We start from the raw sequence: 18,811 nt of genomic DNA on the forward strand, positions 1-18,811 counted from the left end.
TGAGACGGTTCTGCTGCCTTGTTCATATGGTCTGCCAGTAACAGACTAACACTGGAAACTTGTGATCCAAACAGGTGGCAGAAGAATAACAAGAAAACTCAGCATGTTTCTCAGAGAAGATACATATGCAAATATTTTGCAGTTCAACTAATTTAACTTTGATGTACTGACCAGTTGTAGCAATTCTCCCTTAAACTTCACGCAGATTATTCTTCAATTTCTGATGACCCAAGGCTGATTTTCTCTCTTCTCCCTACTGTCAACTGATACAGGATCCAACTCTTGTGTTTTCTATCACCATCCTGAATAGTTACAGGAGATTAAATATGGGGAAAGTCTTGATTGCCTAATTTTTTAATTGTTTTCCCCATCTTGTTTGGGCCACATTCCTTGACTTCCTTACCTGCATCAACAACCAACCTTACCGTTCCTCTACTTGGAAACCAAATTAATCTACCTGGAATGTTACTGCTTTTAGGCATACATGTTAACTGCCTGGTCAGAAATCTCTTCACTGAAAGAAGAGGAGCACACAGGAGGCTCTGTAATACTGAAGAATATGCATCCACGCTAGTCACAGAAGCACATGAACAAGGCTGATCCTTTGAACAACACAAGAATTGTGTGGTCAGCCGTGCCAATGTCTGTGTTTCATCCTATGGCATCAAATCTACTGTAATGTGTCCTTTTGCAGTTTATCAAAACAGAGCTCTGTCACCAAGCATCTCCTGTCTGGGCCATATGTGTGACCTAGATACGGAACATGCCTCAATTAATAAGGTTATCAAAAAATCGGGAGACCAACATAGGAAGCCTCTAATTTCAGAGATACTATTAATAGCGCAGCAGAGCTGCTAGCAAAACTGAATACAAGGATTTTTGCGATCTAAGAATGAAACAAAATAAACATTTGCAGAAATTAAAAAGACAAAACAAAACAGAAAACAGAGCTGGGATAGGGCACTAGACATTAGAAGGATGAAAGGATATCGAAGTTCCTTTTAATGGCAAATACTACAGTTTTCAAGGTAGTGAGTTTTCCAGTTCTTCATGATCTGTTGAGATAAAATAATTGCTCCATAATATTTTGATCTAATTTTAGAAGTGGAGAACGAAGAACAATTTCGAGTCTCTTCACCTCCTGAAGAAGCTGACAGAGAAAGATTGCCTTCAGGGGGAATTCTTCCCAGGAGGGACTAAGTCCAATTTTCAGTTAAAGACAGGGAGTTGATCCAGTAGATTAACCATCCGAGCTGGGTTCCACTGAAACAATTTTCAGCGTAGTTAAGAACAAAACTGACTATTTTTAATTCCAGAGCACACTGAACACAGCAGTGTATCCAAACGCTGCCTTTCCCATATTTTATGAAAAAGTTCAGCAAAGTACTGCTGGCAGTGCCAGTCATCTTGAAACTACGATCAACCACATGATTATCATGAGGCTGCCCAACAGCTCATAATCTTAACTCGCTGCCAGATGATTCAAGTAGTGCTGAGTATAAAAAGCAGGGGGTGGGGGGTGTGTGTATATATATATAAAAAAATTTTTTTTTTGAGCAGCTAAAATTTCAAGACTTCACCACCAGTCCCAATTTAAAGTATCGGTCGATTTAGTAACACACTTTCATCACTCATAGCAATTGTATTCTTGAAGGACAGGCTGCAGTCAAGCTCAGGAGGAGCATGCAATCAAGTTCTGATTTAAGCATGTGACAGCACTCTTCACCTGTACCACTCAGATCTTTCGGTCTTGCCTGAAAGCTCCCATTTCTCTTGCCTGTGGTGGGAGGGCCCTTGGAACGGAGATACAGGGCTGCAAGCTCAGAACCTGAGTAATTGTAGTAAGAAATCTTATTTTCTCTGCCAGCTTTCCTCCTTTTTAGAGATACTGAACAGAAGCAAGTCTGTATTTTTTACGATAGTAACAAAAGGAAGGACAAACTTCCCACCCCACCAGTTATTCTCTCTTCCAGATGGCCTACACATCACGTTTGTTAAAAAATAATTCCACAAAGGGCCTTACGAAAAAAATTAACAGGAATTTCTCTTTCCTTTGATGGTCTCATACCGCTGGCACTTCTTTTCCCCCAGCAAGGGGGGATGGATGATGTGGAGGGAACCCGCCATGTTTCCGCAATTCTGGAAGCAGATCCAGATCTAAAGGTGTACGAAGTGCAATCACCTCATCGAAAACTGTATGACAACCTACACCCATTACCGAGACACAATGCATCCTCCTTGTGAAAAATTACACTGGAGTCTTAGTTTCCCAGTATCACTTAATATGATTTACTGGAATAAACACAATCACAGTTAGAAAAGTTTACACTTTAGCAAATTAAGTAAAACTTCCTATACCTAACAAATTCTCCTGAACTAGTATACTGTTCAATTCAGGAAGAGCTACATTAAGACTTTTCTGGGTGTCCCAACTATTTTGATATCTTAAGTGACAGACAGTTATATTCCAGTCCCAAAAGACATGCCTGTTTCTTATTTACACTTCACCATATTTTTATGAAGTTTTAGCTTTGATCAAAAAGCATCAATTACTTCAAATACATAATTGCTCTACTAAGTTCAAAGATTGAAGACCAGTATCCTGCCTTCAAAGTAGCCAAAACTGGATGTGGAAGAGCAGAAAAACCATACAGTGATACATTTTAATCTCTTCATATAATGCATAATAATATCCTGTGGCAAGGAGTTTCATAGCTTAACTGCGTGTTTTGTAAAGAACCCTCTCCTTCCAATTTGGAATTGGCTACCTTCGCTTAATATACCCTCTGGTACAATAAAGGCCAACAAGCAATTACTCATTACATGCCCTCCTCAAGACACTCATGACTGTCTCATCGTCATGCACTCATCTTTCCCCAGACTGAAGAAACATAGCTTAAAGAGCCCCTCCGTCTTCTCAAACTCAACGTATAAAATACTTCCAGAACAGAAGGTAAGGATGGTACCAATTCCAGTCTCAAAATTTACTCTGCACTCTGTCATTAAGCAACATGAACCACTGGCATGACTTGGGTTACCAGATCCTTGCTGTGCTGCGCAAGACAGCTGAACTAATCTGTTTTTTCTGTGCTGCTGTCTGATCACATCTGCTGCGACTACTTATACATGAAAGCATTACTCAAAAAATCTTTTATTCCTTTACTATTTGCCAAGTACATCTCACTGAAAATTTGTATTCTACATTTACATATCACCATGGATGGGAATTAGTTGAGAATCCCCTACCATAACTGACGCCAGCTTTCTCACTCCCTAAGTTTTACCTCAAGACAAATCCCATCCAACTCCATGATTCATTCAAATATTCATGATTTCTAAAAATTCACCTTCCAGCTCATATAGTATAACCCACTTAAGTCTCAGGAATTCCCCTATACTCTAATGACAGAATTTGTTTCAAAATTCAATTCCATAGAGTCAAACATTATTTAGGAAAAGGAGAAAAATGAAAAAGAAGAAAAAAAGAGAGAAGCATGTGAGCTCAAAAGGTTTAAAAAATCAGGCAGATTAAGGTTTCATCTTGTCAGCAAGAGCTCAGACTTAAGAGACCTAAGAAAAACAATATGGTGGCTATTCCTCCCTTTCACATATTAGAATAAGCATGTAAGCCACCTCCTCAGTAAGGAGGAGAGCGTCACTGACTACAGCGTGCACCAGGCAGCAGAGATTTAATAGCCTGAGAAGCAGCTTCACCTACAGTATCAAAAAAAGAGAACCAAAATCCCCACAGAACATCAAAATAGATAAGGTCCAGATAACCAGAGAAGTGGCAAACCTACCTGCATAACCTTGGCATGCTGCAAGAAAGAGATTCTAACAGCGAATACCAAAACTACAAGAAAATGGAACCAACCTACCAGGAGAATATACTCGTAAGAACACACCCCATCCCCAAAGCTAAATTACTAATGATTACCAAAACAACTATTTCCAATTTTGAGCTACAGGTGTTTTGTGATAAAGGAAAAGAAGGTGCAAAAAGCATTTGAAAGCCACTGAACAAGTTAATTTAAAAAAACCTATCTCTATTTGAGGGTCCTGACAACATTTTTAATATTTTACACTTTGAAGGTACAAACTTCAGATTCAACTTCAGCCACAAAACACAGCTGCCCAAGAATGCTGCCTCCTGCCATGCTACAGTAAAGAGCAACTATGAAAAGGTAATAGAAATAAGGAAAGAACAAATATCAAAAATATCACATCCTAATTTATTGCTAGGACATTACCTTCTCCTAAAAAAATCTGGATTTTCAAGTCTAAAGTGCAATCATTTTATCAACATAACTTTTATTTCATTTGGGATTAAGAGATGAGAACAGAACCAAAAAGTGACAACTTTGACATCACATTAAAAAAAAAAATCATTACACATTTTTTACTAAATTAACAGAGATACAGTAAAACTGGGTAGATAGTTACTTGCTTCACTCCACAAAATCCTCAACAGTTAGTTATATTATCAACTTCATCTTTAAAAGCAAGCAAGCTATAGCTACATCAGAAATAGATCGCACCCAACAATCACACAGTGAACCAGGCAGTGACAAGTGTTTTAGTCAAATTTTTCTCCAACATTTGAACAACATTCTTAATTACAAACAAAGAAATAGCAACAAATAAAATAGCAACTAACTTTATTTTAAGGGTGCCAGCATCCCACAGCCAAAAGCATATTGTTCCATCTGCCCCGGTTGAAGATAAGTATCTCTTTGAGCCACTGCACAGTGGAGAGAACTGGGGGAAGTGAGGGAAGAAAAAAGAAAACGTCTCCTGTTAATCTGTTCCAGATGTGCTAATAAGATCCTCAAGTCATTGACTTCTCACAAAAAAATTCATGTATCAAACCATACTTAAGGAAAAAAACACCCCAATAAATTGCAATGAACACCAAAGTAACATGATGCTTCTCACTCTCTTCCTTCAGAACAACCCTTCTGGGTTACTTGCCAAAGCACTCTGCATTCTCCCTCCCCATAACCCAAGTTGTGCAACAGCATGCAACTCTAAACAGAAACAAACCAAACTATTCAGCAGTGACTGCAGCTCTTACTCAATGTACCTGCGCTCAGAATCACAGCCTGCAAAGGAATGATACTTCAAAACAGCACTACCCACATGCGTCATGCATTTTTTTTGAACAAGGATTATGTCTGGCATTTTTCAAGGGTCAGGCATTTTGACAACAAACACGTGTTATTTCACAAGATGTACTGCGGAAATTCCTTCTCACTTCACGGCTTAGTTGCCAGGCACACATTTTTATTACATGGGACATTCTTGGGTGGTTCCTTTTACAGTCAAATGATGCTTTTTATTGCTCAGGTGAGTTTGCAAAGCAAAAACCTACCTGCAATGATGTTATAGATGCACTGTGGCCCTGCAGAACTGCTAAGGGTGCACAAGTTCGAAGGCACCAAACTCTGATCATTTTATCACAGCTTCCAGCAGCTATCATGGTGTTTTCATAGTTCACTGCCATATCAGATATTTCAGCTGCATGCCCTCTCAGGGTAGCCAACAACCTTCCATCATCTGTTGCCCAGATTTTTACAAGGCAATCATCTGACCCCTAGAAGAAGGTAGAAATAATTTCAACCATACCATTAGCTGTTTTGATGTTACAGTTAACTAACACAATGAACTGAACAACAGAACTAGTGGCATACATAGATAAATATCCCCCCCACCACTTTTAACAGTTTTCCACACTGCATTCAAAACACGACATCAGATTACATTAATTCTCAACAGTATATACAAAGCGTGATGCATTTGTAGTACAGATCACAAATCCTACAGCAAGCTGGATTTACGCTCTTCAGCAAGACACTTTTTTCAAAACTCCAGCACAAACTGGAGAAGCTGTTGCAATACATTAAAATGAGAATTTACATTAAACATGAAAATGAATTATGAACTGGTACCATGTTTGTCATTTAGCATTACACCCACTTATGTTCCTTATCTTACTAATTTAATCTTCATGCCCTACAAGCGTTAGTAGTATACTTACCACAGTAGGAGTGAGGTAAAGAGCCTGCATGAACAGCTATTCCATTATTAAGTCAAAGTACTATAAATCTGCTTTGATATTTACATTAACAAACACTGAAATGACCACTCTTCTCAACAAACTTCAGAGGCTTCATCTACCTATTCATACTTAACTTAGATTTTGCTGGTCTTCCCACATCACTGTTAAAGCTGCTTGCCTGTATACAACAAATTCAAGGCCCTAGCAAAAATTTCAGAACTCAGGCCTTCATTTTTCATTGCATTCCTGCACCTCCTTGAAAGTCTGAATATCTTTGCACCTCGCTCAATACAATGACATTTGAACACTGCACAGAGACACAGATGGAGATTTCCTGTATACATTTCATTCATTTGCTTAGGTTCAGAAGCAATACAAAGCTGGGTGTTGGGTCTTAACATCTGGAGCACTGATCTGCTACTGGACACACACAGGTGCCACAGCAACTTACAATGTGACACCATTGCTATAAAATTTTTCCTGGGTTTTTCCTCTTCCACCTACTTACAGTGCCTCTGCACAAGTTTATCTAGTATTTATTCTTTAAAGAAGTCAGAAGGCAGGGCAATACTATTGTCCACCTTTCATAAAAAAGGTATCCAAAGTACAGGGACCAACAGCTGAGGGAACTGGGGTTGTTTAGCCTGGAGAAAAGAAGGCTGAGGGGAGACCTCATCGCTTACTACAACTACCTGAAAGGTGGTTGTAGCGAGGTGGGTGTCGGTCCCTTCTCCCAAGTAACAAGCAATAGGACAGAAGGAGACAGCCTCAAGTTGCACCAGGGGAGGTCTAGATTGGATATTACGAAAAATGTCTTCAACTAAAGGGTCAAGCATTGGAACAGGCTGTCCAGGGAAGTGGTTGAGTCGTCATCCCTGGAGGTATTTAAAAGACGGGTGGATGTGGTGCTTAGGCACATAGTTTAGTGGTGGACTTGGCAGTGCTAGGTTAACGGTTGGACTCGGTGATCTTAAAGGTCTTTTCCAACCTAAACAATTCTATGATTCTATGATTTTTAAAATACTGGTAAGCATTCGGTGAACATAAGCATCTAACAACCAAAAGTCTCAAAAAATACTTAGAGGCTACTGATACTATTTTCAACATTACAGCTTTTGTAAACAGGTAAATGACATATATTTTCCATATTTAGTACACTCTCTAGTCTACATTCACGTAACTATAGAAAACCCACACTGCCACGGCTCAATTTAGCTACTCTTCTGGACAGCCCAATCCCAGGATACCAACACCCAACTTGGGAACTTGTCACCAACACAGCCACTATATGTGAAGTAGGGCTGCCCACCGGAGAGCCAGGCAAACACTCCAGAAAACGCTTTCAAAAGGAACCCACATACATCCTGGAGTTACTGGAACGCATAAAAGGATTTGGAAAGCTTTTTTTGGTTTTGCCTTTTTTTAGTAAATACTGACTAGCCTGTTTACATTACGTTAATGTTGATGAACAGCCAATTTATTTCCCCTTATCCCCGTAACTTTTTTTTATGTAATTACTACCAAAAAAAAAAATCAGTTCTCTACTTGAAAAGGTAGCTAAATTTTACTCATTACATTAGTTCAGATTAAAAAAACTAGTATCTGGGAGAAGGAGGGGAACAGCATACCTATTTACCAGCATACCAATTATACACCCATTCTCATTTGTAGCCATACCCTGCAAACCTGGCAACTTCCTCAGACTTACTTTTTGTTTAGTGAACAAGAAGTTGTTTCTGGCTTAAAGGCAGTTATCCAGTTTCTCTCTTCCCGTTTTATTTATGTCAATTCAGACAAGACACATACGTCTTAACACAAAAAGATACAACTATAGTCCCTATTTTTGAAACAGTAAAAAGAAAACTGATTGTATTTAGGTACATTGATAGAGCACATTTTTCTACAGATCACAAATACAGGCTGCTACTCTACAGAAGGTCTTCATCTCTAACATCAGCAAAAAGGCTACTTTGGAGCATTAGTGTCATTTTAACCCAGGAGAATGTTTTCCAGGGAGACTCTAGACATGCAAAAGCAAGGTAGTTTAAAACTTTACATTTGATTTCTGGACTGCTTTGGTAGGTAATTTTGATTTACCAGCTGCCATGCTTCTACTCTTCCCCAGGTAAAGCATAACTTTTCTTTCTTCCCAACTCTTCAACAGGTGCACCCATGAAAGCAGAGATGTGGGCAAGACAACTTCTCCCATACCTCTGCCCTAGTCATTTTTGGCATAAACTTCTGAGCCTCCAATGAAGGTTGTCAAACAAATTCTGTGTCACTGCATACTCATTTTAAACAAGTACTTCTATTAAGAACAGGTCTCTCTTCCCTCAAACAGAAAGTACAATTTGAGATTTCAGATTTCTCTTTGGTCCTCCAAGGACGCGGAGGCTGAGCAGCAATCAGCATTACAGAAGAGCAGCGCTCTGAACGTTTAACCTCAACGCTCAACCAAGTGTGACTGCTTCCTTGTGCAGTCTTGGTTGGTTACTGCAAGCAACGGCCAGCTTCTACTTCTAAAAACTTAATAATAAGAGGGATTGTTGCAGAGACATGTCTACTTGACAAAGGAGATAGTAATGGAAGCTTGTTAATAATTACATTTTCTGCCTCTTGGATAAGAAGAGCAACGGTACAGCCTATACTATTTCTACTTATGCACAGAACTTCCATCCTGAGATTGTGGTCCACATTTGCCTTATCTAACTGCTAGACAGCTACAGTGCTGCCCAGGGAAAACCACCGGAGTCTGCAGAATGAACAGCAATGGACAGACAGAATCAAGGAATCACTGATATGGGAAGGGACCTCTAGAGATCGTCTAGTCCAACCCCCCTGCTCGAGTAGGGTCAGCTAGAGCAGGTCGCCCAGGATGATTTATCAACCACTCCTGTTTTGTTATCTTCTGCACATTTACCGAAGGTACCCTCTGTCCCCATCACCCAGCTCCTTAAAGAAAACGTTAAAAAGTACTGGCCTCAGTACCAACCCCTGTGGTACACCCCTAGTAACTGGTCTCCAGCTGGACTTCGTGCCGCTACTGACAACTCTTTGAACCTGGCAGTTCAGGCCATTTTCAACCTCACTGTCCACTTATCTAGCCTGTCATCAGTTTGTCAGTAAGGATGCTACGGAAGACAGCATTGAAAGCCTCACTAATTCAGGAAAAACATCCACTACTGTCCCTCATCCAACTTAGTCATTTCAGCATAGAAGGCTATCAAGTTGATCACCTTCTTGTTAATATGTTTGGAAATAGCTTTCAGGAGGATTTGATTCATCACCTTCTCAGGTGATTGAGATGACGATGAATGGTCTGTAGTTCCCTGGAACAACCTTCTAGAAGACAGGAGTGACATTTGCTCTCTTCCAGACCTCAGGAACCTCTCCTGATCATCATAGCCTTTCAAAGATAATCAGGAATGGCCTCGCAATGACATTGGCCAGTGCCCTCAGCACCCTTGCTGGTGTTACCCATCAGGCCCCATGGATTTGGGTATGGCCAGTTCATTTAAACATTCCCTAGCCCAACCCTTCTCCACCTAGGGGAAGTCTTCCTTGCTCCAGACTTTCCCTCTGGTCTCAAGGACTTGGGATTCCTGAAGACCAGTCTTGCCACTAAAGACTGAAGCAAAGACGACAGTCAAGCATCTCATCATCCTTTTCCGTGTCCTCTGTCACCAGATCTGCACCATTCATCAGCAGGGCCACATTTTCCATAGTCTTCCCTTTGCTGCTGATATACTTGAAGAATGTTGCTCTTCACATCCCTTACCAGATTCAACTCCAGGCTGCCCTCAGCTTCCCTAACCCCATTGCTAAACTTCCAGGGCGTGGCTCTGTATTTCTCCCAAGTCATCTGTCCCTGCTTCCACCTCTTGCATGCTGCTTTTTGTGTTTGAGTTTTGTCAGGAGCTCCTTGCTCATCCATACAGGCCTCCTGCCACCTTTGCTTGCCTTCCTGCATATCAGGATGGACCATCCTTTAGTCTGGAAGAGGTGATCCTTAAAGAACAGCCAGCTGTCCTGGACCCCTCATTTCTCCCCCAGATCATATCCCACAAGATTCTTCCAAGCAGGCCCCCAGGCAGGTCAAAGTCTGCTCCTCTGAAGTGTAGGGTTGTGATCCTGGTTTTTGCCTTGTTCCCTCCTCACAGGATCCTGAACTCCATCACCTCATGGTCACTGCAGCCAAGGCTGCTCCTGACCTTCACATCCACAAACAGTTCTTCGCTGTTTGTAACTATCAGATCCAGCAAAGCATCTTTTCTTGTCAGCTCCCCAATGGCCTGTGCCAGGAAGGTGTCATCAGTGCACTACTGCAGAAACCTCCTAGATTGCTTGCACGCTGCTGTGTTTCCCCTTTAGCAGATACCAGGATAGTTGAAGTCTGCCAGGAGGACCAGCCAGGTGAGGCTTCTTCTAGTTGCCTGAGGAAAGCCTCATCTACTTCTTCCTGATCAGGCAGCCTGTAGCAGACACCCACACCAACATCACCCATGTTGGTCTGCCCTTTAACTCTCACCCATGAGCTCTCAGCTGGCTCATCACCTGTCCCCAGGCAGAGCTCCATGCATTCCCACTCTCTCACAGAAAGGGCAACTCCCACTCCTTGCCATCCTGGCCTGCCCCTCCTGACGAGCCTGTATCCACCCACAGCAGCACCCAGTCCTGTGAGCTACCCAACACCACCCCACCTCTTTGGCCCCAATGAGATCATAGCCTTGCAACTACACACAGAATTCCAATTCCTCCCCTTTTCTCCACAGTGCATGCATTAACGTGCAGGCACTTCAGATGGGCACCTAGTCAGGCCGATTTCTCAAAACGTGAAAGCTCTCCCCATAATGCACTTCTTGATCTCTGTGCATACACTTGGGGTGGCCCCCTTCAGCCCTTTCTGTTGTTTTCAGGGCTTCTCCTGTCTACATCACCCCAGATTCTTTGCTCACCCACCCGGTCTACCACTTCCTCACGATTGTAGTTTGTCATCTCCCTCCCACATCTTTCCTACTCTAACACTCACCAGGTTGGCCACCCTGTTGAGAAAGATGCTTTTGCCCCGTATTTGCCTCTTACTCTCCTTTTCACATCCCTCAGTATCCATAACAAAAAGCTTGCTCTCCTCTGCACACTTTCAGCTCCTCCACAAGTCAGAAATCACCAAAGCCCTTGATAAAGTTGTTCTAATGGGAAGTTACTCTGTTAATGCAGTTATAACAGGATCCAGAAGTATCCCATAGATACATCTGCACAATAATCAAACCACCCCTTTGCTTTTACACTGGAAGTTCTATACCTCAAGCATGCTAGAGCACCTCACTAACAGGCATCGTTTTCCAAAACTTTGGACAGTGCCACAACTCCTTTCTGAGCATTAATCTTCAATTTTTCCAATATACTTATGGAGTTATTTAAAAAAAAAAAAAAATCAGAGCAGTTTAGCAGCAAGTACAACACAAATTCTGTAATTTCTCTTAATTTCATCTAAACTAGGACTTTGGTAGTCATTTTAACATTTAACCACAACGGCGTGAACCTCAAAAGTCCTTCTGAATTACCTCAAAACTTTTTCTGAGATATTGTATCCTCACAAACTGTAACAAGTGTTTGCAGACTTTGTTCTTTGCCCCATCATGTTAGGCTGCATGAATATGAAACCCAAGTGCTCAATACTCTGTTATTTGTCGTCTTCTCTCAAAATCTGTATCAAACCCTTGAAATAACCATTTCCTTCCAGATCACCGACTTTTTTTTTTGATTCAGACCTATTGAACTAAGACTTAATAAATAAACCTACTATGCATCTTATTCTACCTTTATTGCTATATTTAGCTCAGCTCAAATACTTGTACGAAAAGAAAGTAAACCACCTTCAGGAATAGGTTTAATTAATAGGTAGAACTTGGGACCTCCCAGTAAGATGCTCACCTACCCAGAACTTCTACAAGAAGAAAGAAGATTCAAGGATCTCTTAAATTTACAGTTGTTTAACTGCATTTAAGTGTAGTTGTTAGCATTTAATGCTTTTGAAAAGGCTCCAAATCATACTCATATTGAATACCTTGAAAGAGACACACAGTGTTATTTGTTAAAAAAAAAAGTTTATGTTATTAGCTCAGTCACAGAATGTTTTTGACAATCGAATACACACAGGCTAACTTCATTTATAGCTTGATTTATTCACTTTTACTAAGTTGCTGAGAAGCTAAAGAGAAGGAAAAAGAAAGAGGAAAGAAGTTGGTAAACAAGCTCAGCAATACAGACTTCCAAATCAATTCCAATGAACAAGTTAACACGGGTTTACAACAAGAATTAGCAAACTTGCTGTTTAGAGCTTTATAAGCAGTTTAGAGAAAAAGGGCCCTTTTTTTCTCTAAACTCTGCTTATAAAGCTCTAAGCAGATTCAGTTTTAATCCCTTTGCTTCCTTAAAACAAACATATGAGCACTCTATAAAGCACTCAGATTTGGTTTTATTTTCCCCCATGCTATTCAATTAATAAGTTTCCATAACCATTCCTGTGTTTCTAGATTCAAATTTGCACTTCTGTATGTAAAGCTTCAAAAAGTTTCAAATTCTACACCTACTTCATGCAACGATTATCTGAAAAATAGTATCAGCTCATTGTGTTCTACTGTTACCATGGCGTGAGACTTAAGAGTATGAAGAAGCTTGTGTATTCTTCTCAAAAGTGCAGTCACCACCAAAAAAGCGGAGGATGCAAAAAGGGTATGCGTGTGTGTGAAACTGATGTTTACAAATAATAGCCTCACCATTCAAAAGAGAGACCTGAAAGCAGAAGAAAGGAATAGGGAACACACAACTTCCAAAACACTATAGGGAGTGGAAATCACTCACATGTGGTTAATCTCTTTCTCAAAGCAGTACATGCATGAGAACAGAACCAAGCCATTAATGTTAACTGCATCATAGTCTAGAAATCTCAAACCACTGGTCCCATTTTTCCTGGAGCTGCACGAATTAAAAAAAAAAAAAAATACTCTGTCTAGAGGACTATACACATTACATAGAACATGCTTTTGCAATTCTTACATTGTCAGTAGCTTATTCATAATATTGATCTGTACTTTACAGTAAGCATACAGCCTGCAGTCATTTTACTAGATGAACAGACTGTTCAAAGCACCGGGGGGGGGGGGGGGGGGGAGAAAAAGACAACCAATAAACCAAACCCTGCACTATGAGACTCCTAAAATGCTGCTTGCAGAATGTAACTCATGGAGAGCAACCTGCACATAGACAACTTAAAGATGTGAAATGGTCAGCAAGAAAAGAAAAGCTAGTTCTGGGACCTAATGCCACCTGGAGGGTTCTCAGAGGTCTATTTAGTAACAGCAAACCAAGGAAAAATCAGCATAAAACCAGCCTGCTCCCTACCAGTTGGCTATAGTATAGCTATAGAGGCATGTGTTGTACATCATCATTGCAGAGAAAAATTAAATGACTGTTAGCAAGTCTCAACAAGAAAAAAGGAAATCAAAAAAGGAGGGAAAAAAAAGGAAAGGAAAAAGAAAGGAAAAAAAAAAGACTAAGGTACAATTGTACATTCTGTAGCATCTTGGCAAGATAACAATATTAGAGTTCAAATAAATTCATGGGATTCTGCCTGAAGTGAATGGGACAGTTCACAACTCTTAAAATACTGTTGCAGTTCTACTAGCAAGGGCACTGGCTTACATCACAGCTCATGTTTCCAAACGTCTACAACTGCTACGAATTATGTGCCTATTAAAAAGCATTTGTCAAAAGTGAATCCTAGAACAAGTTCAGCACCAAGAGAGAACTGATGACAGCACTGCCAAGGTATGGAGTAAAACTGGTTTACTTTCCTACCATTACACAGACTTGTGGGCTGAACTGAAACTGCCAAGAAACGTACAAATTAATCTTGGGTTGGAAACCTTACATAGACTATTACACAATGCTACTTATTATTCCCTAGAAAGAGTAATCTCAGACAAGACAGGAAGATAAAGGCAGGGAAAAAGGAGATGGCCATCCTTCTTTGCACTCAGAAAGTTAAGTAGTGCAGGAACCAGAAAAAACAATACCTGTTTCTATTACCCTGAGTGGGTTCTGCAAGTCATGCTTTTCAAGAGCTCCAGAACATGCAGTCTCAGAAATGACTAGGTTTTCTTCACTGATGGCTGATAGGTCTTTTAGTTGTGTCTTTCCAAGTAAAGAGCATGCTTTAATTGCAGTTGATTAAAAAAACTAAATTACCAAGACCACACAGTTTGTATATTAAGAATACTTTTGTATATTCAGAAAAACAACAGGTAAGAGGTTGATCTTCAAAAATCTCTTCTGAAATCCATAAAAGAATTTAAATAGAAACAGTCATTGCACGACCTACTAGCTAGTAGGAAAACTGTTTTCACTGCCTTTAGGCAAACGAAGAGCATCTTCTTCCTAGCAAGGATAACATCTCCCAGAAAAGTATGACTCAAAAATGTGCTGAGATCACTTTCTTTTAATTTGAAGCAGAACATAAAGAGAACTTGAATTTAGAGGCTTTCAATCCTTCACAGGTCAGGAGGAAAAGAAAACAGTTACGATGCATCTTCTAGAACCAAATATAAATCTAAAACAACCTCTTATCTACCTAATGTCACGATGAATGCTGGAGGTTGTAGAGTAAAAACATAAAGCAAGAACAATTCCCTATTGATGCATGCAAATTTACACTGGCAACAGATGTGTCTGGAATGAAGTTTGCCTTACTTTTGATTATAAATTCCTATTTCTACTTACTACACTAGAGACTTTAGAAACTGTAGTGGTCTAGATTGAAAAGAATTGGCACCATTTCATTATACAGACACAATTACAACAAGACAGTTCATGACTTTATCCTCTGACTACATCACGCCAGCTACAGCAACTTGGATTTTACTGGAATGTGGAATATAACCCACTGGTTTTCCATTTGTCAACAACCACTTAAACACCTACACAAAAAACAGTGGATTACCTGAGAATGCTGAGATAAGAAGTTCCGTCCCAGGCCCTTCAAAATGAAAATTCACCAGCCACAATTAATTCCTATGGACACTTATATTTAAGACTAGATTGAAGTCACAATGATCTAAATTGGGACCTTTTTCAAGCAGTCTTACCAGGACACCAGTGTATCTGTCAGCAAAGGACTGCCAGCAAAGCTCTGGGGTTGCAGAAGCAATATTGCTCCTCCCATTTTATTTCAGGTTCTTAGAATCATAGAATCATTAAGGTTGGAAAAGACCTCTAAGATCATCAAGTCCAACCGTCAACCCAACACCACCATGCCCACTACACCATGTCCCTAAGCGCCTCATCTACACGTCTTTTAAATACTTCCAGGGATGGTGACTCAACCACTTCCCTGGGCAGCCTGTTCCAAGGCCTGACCACTCTTTCAGTAAAGGAATTTCTCCTAATGTCCAATCTAAACCTCCCTTGGCGCAACTTGAGGCCATTTCCTCTCGTCCTATCGCTAGTTACTTGGCAGAAGAGACCCACACCCACCTCACTACAACCTCCTTTCAGGTAGTTGTAGTGCGCGATGAGGTCTCCCCTCAGCCTCCTCTTCTCCAGACTAAACAACCCCAGTTCCCTCAGCCGCTCCTCATAAGACTTGTGCTCCAGGCCCTTCACCAGCTTCGTTGCCCTTCTCTGGACACGCTCCAACACCTCCATGTCTTCTACGTTTCTTTTGGAAACAAACTATTATTACAGTCAAGAGAATTCTCTCTCTTTAACCACTTTTAAATCAGACTGCAAAAAGCAAGGGAATGTGCAACAAGGAATGATCATTGCAGATGCACCCAAGAGGAAGTTTATTATATCTCTGGAAAAGGAAAGATTTTAGGATCATGGGAAAGTTTTAGGAAAATGAAGAATCAGAAGACCTTAACAAGGAGTTTTATGCATTTCATCTAGGAAGCACAAACAGAAGTTTTTATTTAGAGGTGAACAGGGTGACCATAGGCGATTTTTACACTTGGTACACATTAAATCTCTAATCCATTCTGCCATGTCACATATAAAATAAACCCACAACAGAGAGCCCTTTTCCTCATAGGTTAATCACGCATAAACTCCAGGACATAAGAGTTTAATGGCTGTGACTGGTGAGGGACTTAGCTTGCTGGTGAAAGCTAAAGAAATATGAAAAAAGTCTCTGCTATGCCTGAAGTAACAAGTGGACAAATAAACACTGTATGTCAAATGTTCAAAACACTGTAAGTGTCCCATCCCTGCAACCACACATCCCTCCATGCAACAAAGCAAAATGTATGTGGGCGAAAGGGTGAATTATATTTACAACTGCCTTGAAAGAATTTTAGAAATTAGGACTGCAATACATAAAGTAGAACTGAACCATACTTCCACCTGCATTGTCTGAGTTATCTGCTATGAGGTTAGAAAGGATACAATCAAGCTCCTGGATCCACAAAGCTATCAATTACATCCAGTGTTTGTTGGAAGGAAATAAATGCAGCCAAAGCATCCCAGACTGGACGAGATGTGTATTCACAAGATCTTTGGCTCTATTGACATTGACTACTTACCAAGAAACCAAAGTTACACTCACACCTATGTGTTTTTATAATTTCCATTCCCTGGGAAACTTGCAATTTCAGTACTGGTATCAGACATCTGATTTTTTTTTTTTTAAAACCACCACCAACAAAAAATTTAAACTAGTTAAAAATACTAAGAACACTGGTACAAAAAAAAAAAGTTCCTGGGATCTCATAAAGACAATTCCTTGTGAACCAACATTTGTTACAACACACCATGTGAATTTTCAGCTTTCTAGCTTCCATCAACATGATGTACCAAATCTAAGTGTATCACCAGACTGTTAAACTTAATAGTCATGCTTTAAATTTAACAAAAGTTATAGAAAAGAGTCAAAATAATCTTTGATTACATATTGATTGTCCTCTGACTTCCTAATCAAATTCTGTGGTGATGGTCCGTTCTCTTGCTTATGTTTTTGCTAGAGATAACAAGTCCAGAGGAAAGAATCTACATAGGGTAATTCCTTTCCACTGAAAATAACCTGAGTTTTCTGACTGAACTACACAGAGCGGCAATCACCACCACATCTAGCTTTAACACATGTATGCCAAAACTATCTTAACATGCAAACCAGCATGGTTATTAAAAAGCATATATGAGAGTAACAGTAGTAAAGCATTTATCTGCTCTTGATACACAACATCAGTACATCTAGCTTTTGGAAACAATTAGGTGACATGCTATCTGTACTCTAAAAACAAAAAACAACTACAAAAATAAAGATTTTTTACTTACAGTAAATATTCGCCTGCCAGTCCGATCAAAAGTTACACAGTATACGGAAGATAAGTGTCCTAAAATTCGTTTGTGCATCTTCATATGTTGATAGACTGCAGTTGGAACAAGGCGTTCAAGTCTGTATTTTCCATTTAGTTTTCTTGAAAACAGGGTATCCGCTACCAAAAGGGGGGGGAAAAAAAAAAAGAAGAGACAGCATTTATGTTGGGTTCATAAACTAAAATACTTCTCCAGGACGGAAAGTTTATTTCAACACTGGACCACTTGCCATATGTACTGCTTACTATAGTAATTACCTCATTTTGCCATAGTTAGGCAAATATACAAAAATACATACAGAAGTACCCTATGATACAAATGTGCAAAAAAGTATCAAACTGCAAGGCAGAACATAAAGATGCAATACAACTTTCAACTTTAAGTGCCCAAACATATGCTTATCACTTTACACCTCCTGTGAGAATTCAGGACTTAAGCAGCTTCCATGGAGGAGTAAACTACCTCGAACTTAACACGCATAAGAGCTTCCACATATTAACTGAAGATCAGCAAACATTCAAATCTTCTCCAAAGCAACCTGTTTTTTGAGTTCTATACAATCAAACATTTATTCACCACTTGCAAGACAACCGATTTATTTTTTAAAAAATATTGCTAACCACTACAGCTAAAGAAACAAAAAAAACGACCAAACAAAAATTTACATACAAATTTACCAAAATCTTACAGAAAATTCTGATTTTGACTAACAGAACCTGGTTCAAAGAGTTTGGGATTTTTTTCAAGTTTAAAAGCTAAGAAGGTCCAGGAGCAGGAATCTACTTTAACAAAATGGAAATCTTCAATCAAGAACTTCAGTAAAGACAATAAAGCTCAGTGTTACTAATTTTAAACTGCTACTCATCCAATGATAAAGCAATACAGTATAACGCTTATATGCATGGATACATACACATTAGTCAAACAGCTCCTCGTATCATCATTAGAACAAAGAATGGCAATGGCAATACATTTTATATTCCACAGAATTGTGATAAAGCAGGTAGTATATTCAGACCTCCAGCTTCTGAATATGTGAAAAGTAATAACATAAATTCCCAACAATGTCCACAGTGCTACACACACACGAGAAACAAGATCTATCAGTGCCAAGAGAGGGAGCTGATACTTTCATTACTACTCTCGTGAGTCATTCTTTATAGGAGACCAAGGCTACGTCTGTACCAGTGAACTGAGCAGGACCAGGGCATGGGTCTGGGTACTGAATCAACATTCACTTCCTAGCATCAACTGTGAAACAGCTACAAACCTCTCGCATTGCTTGGTTTTGGCCCAGACCAACCAGAAGCTGGTTTGTGAGTCAGCACAGGTCAAACTACATTACATATGCAAACTGGATTCTAGCTACTCTATAAGGAG

The 18,811-nt window shown here is 39.9% G+C and overlaps 1 protein-coding gene across 9 annotated transcripts in view; it reads right to left on the reverse strand.

Annotated features, from left to right (window-relative positions):
* PHIP (PHIP subunit of CUL4-Ring ligase complex) overlaps positions 1 to 18,811 on the reverse strand; it is a 120,332-nt gene that overhangs the window by 80,305 nt on the left and 21,216 nt on the right. For 7 of the 9 annotated variants that reach the window (XM_075145355.1, XM_075145353.1, XM_075145352.1 and 4 more), the window contains exons 7-9: positions 17,390 to 17,550; positions 5,372 to 5,593; positions 4,658 to 4,758 (exon numbers count right to left, since the gene is read on the reverse strand). In XM_075145355.1, coding sequence (XP_075001456.1) covers positions 4,658 to 4,758; positions 5,372 to 5,593; positions 17,390 to 17,550 — 484 coding nt within the window. Of the gene's footprint in view, positions 1 to 4,657; positions 4,759 to 5,371; positions 5,594 to 17,389; positions 17,551 to 18,811 lie in introns of those variants that run through there. The other 2 variants (XM_075145357.1, XM_075145359.1) reach the window with 2 other exon arrangements.

This window comes from Calonectris borealis, chromosome 3, assembly GCF_964195595.1.
Source record: "Calonectris borealis chromosome 3, bCalBor7.hap1.2, whole genome shotgun sequence".
NCBI lineage: Eukaryota > Metazoa > Chordata > Aves > Procellariiformes > Procellariidae > Calonectris > Calonectris borealis.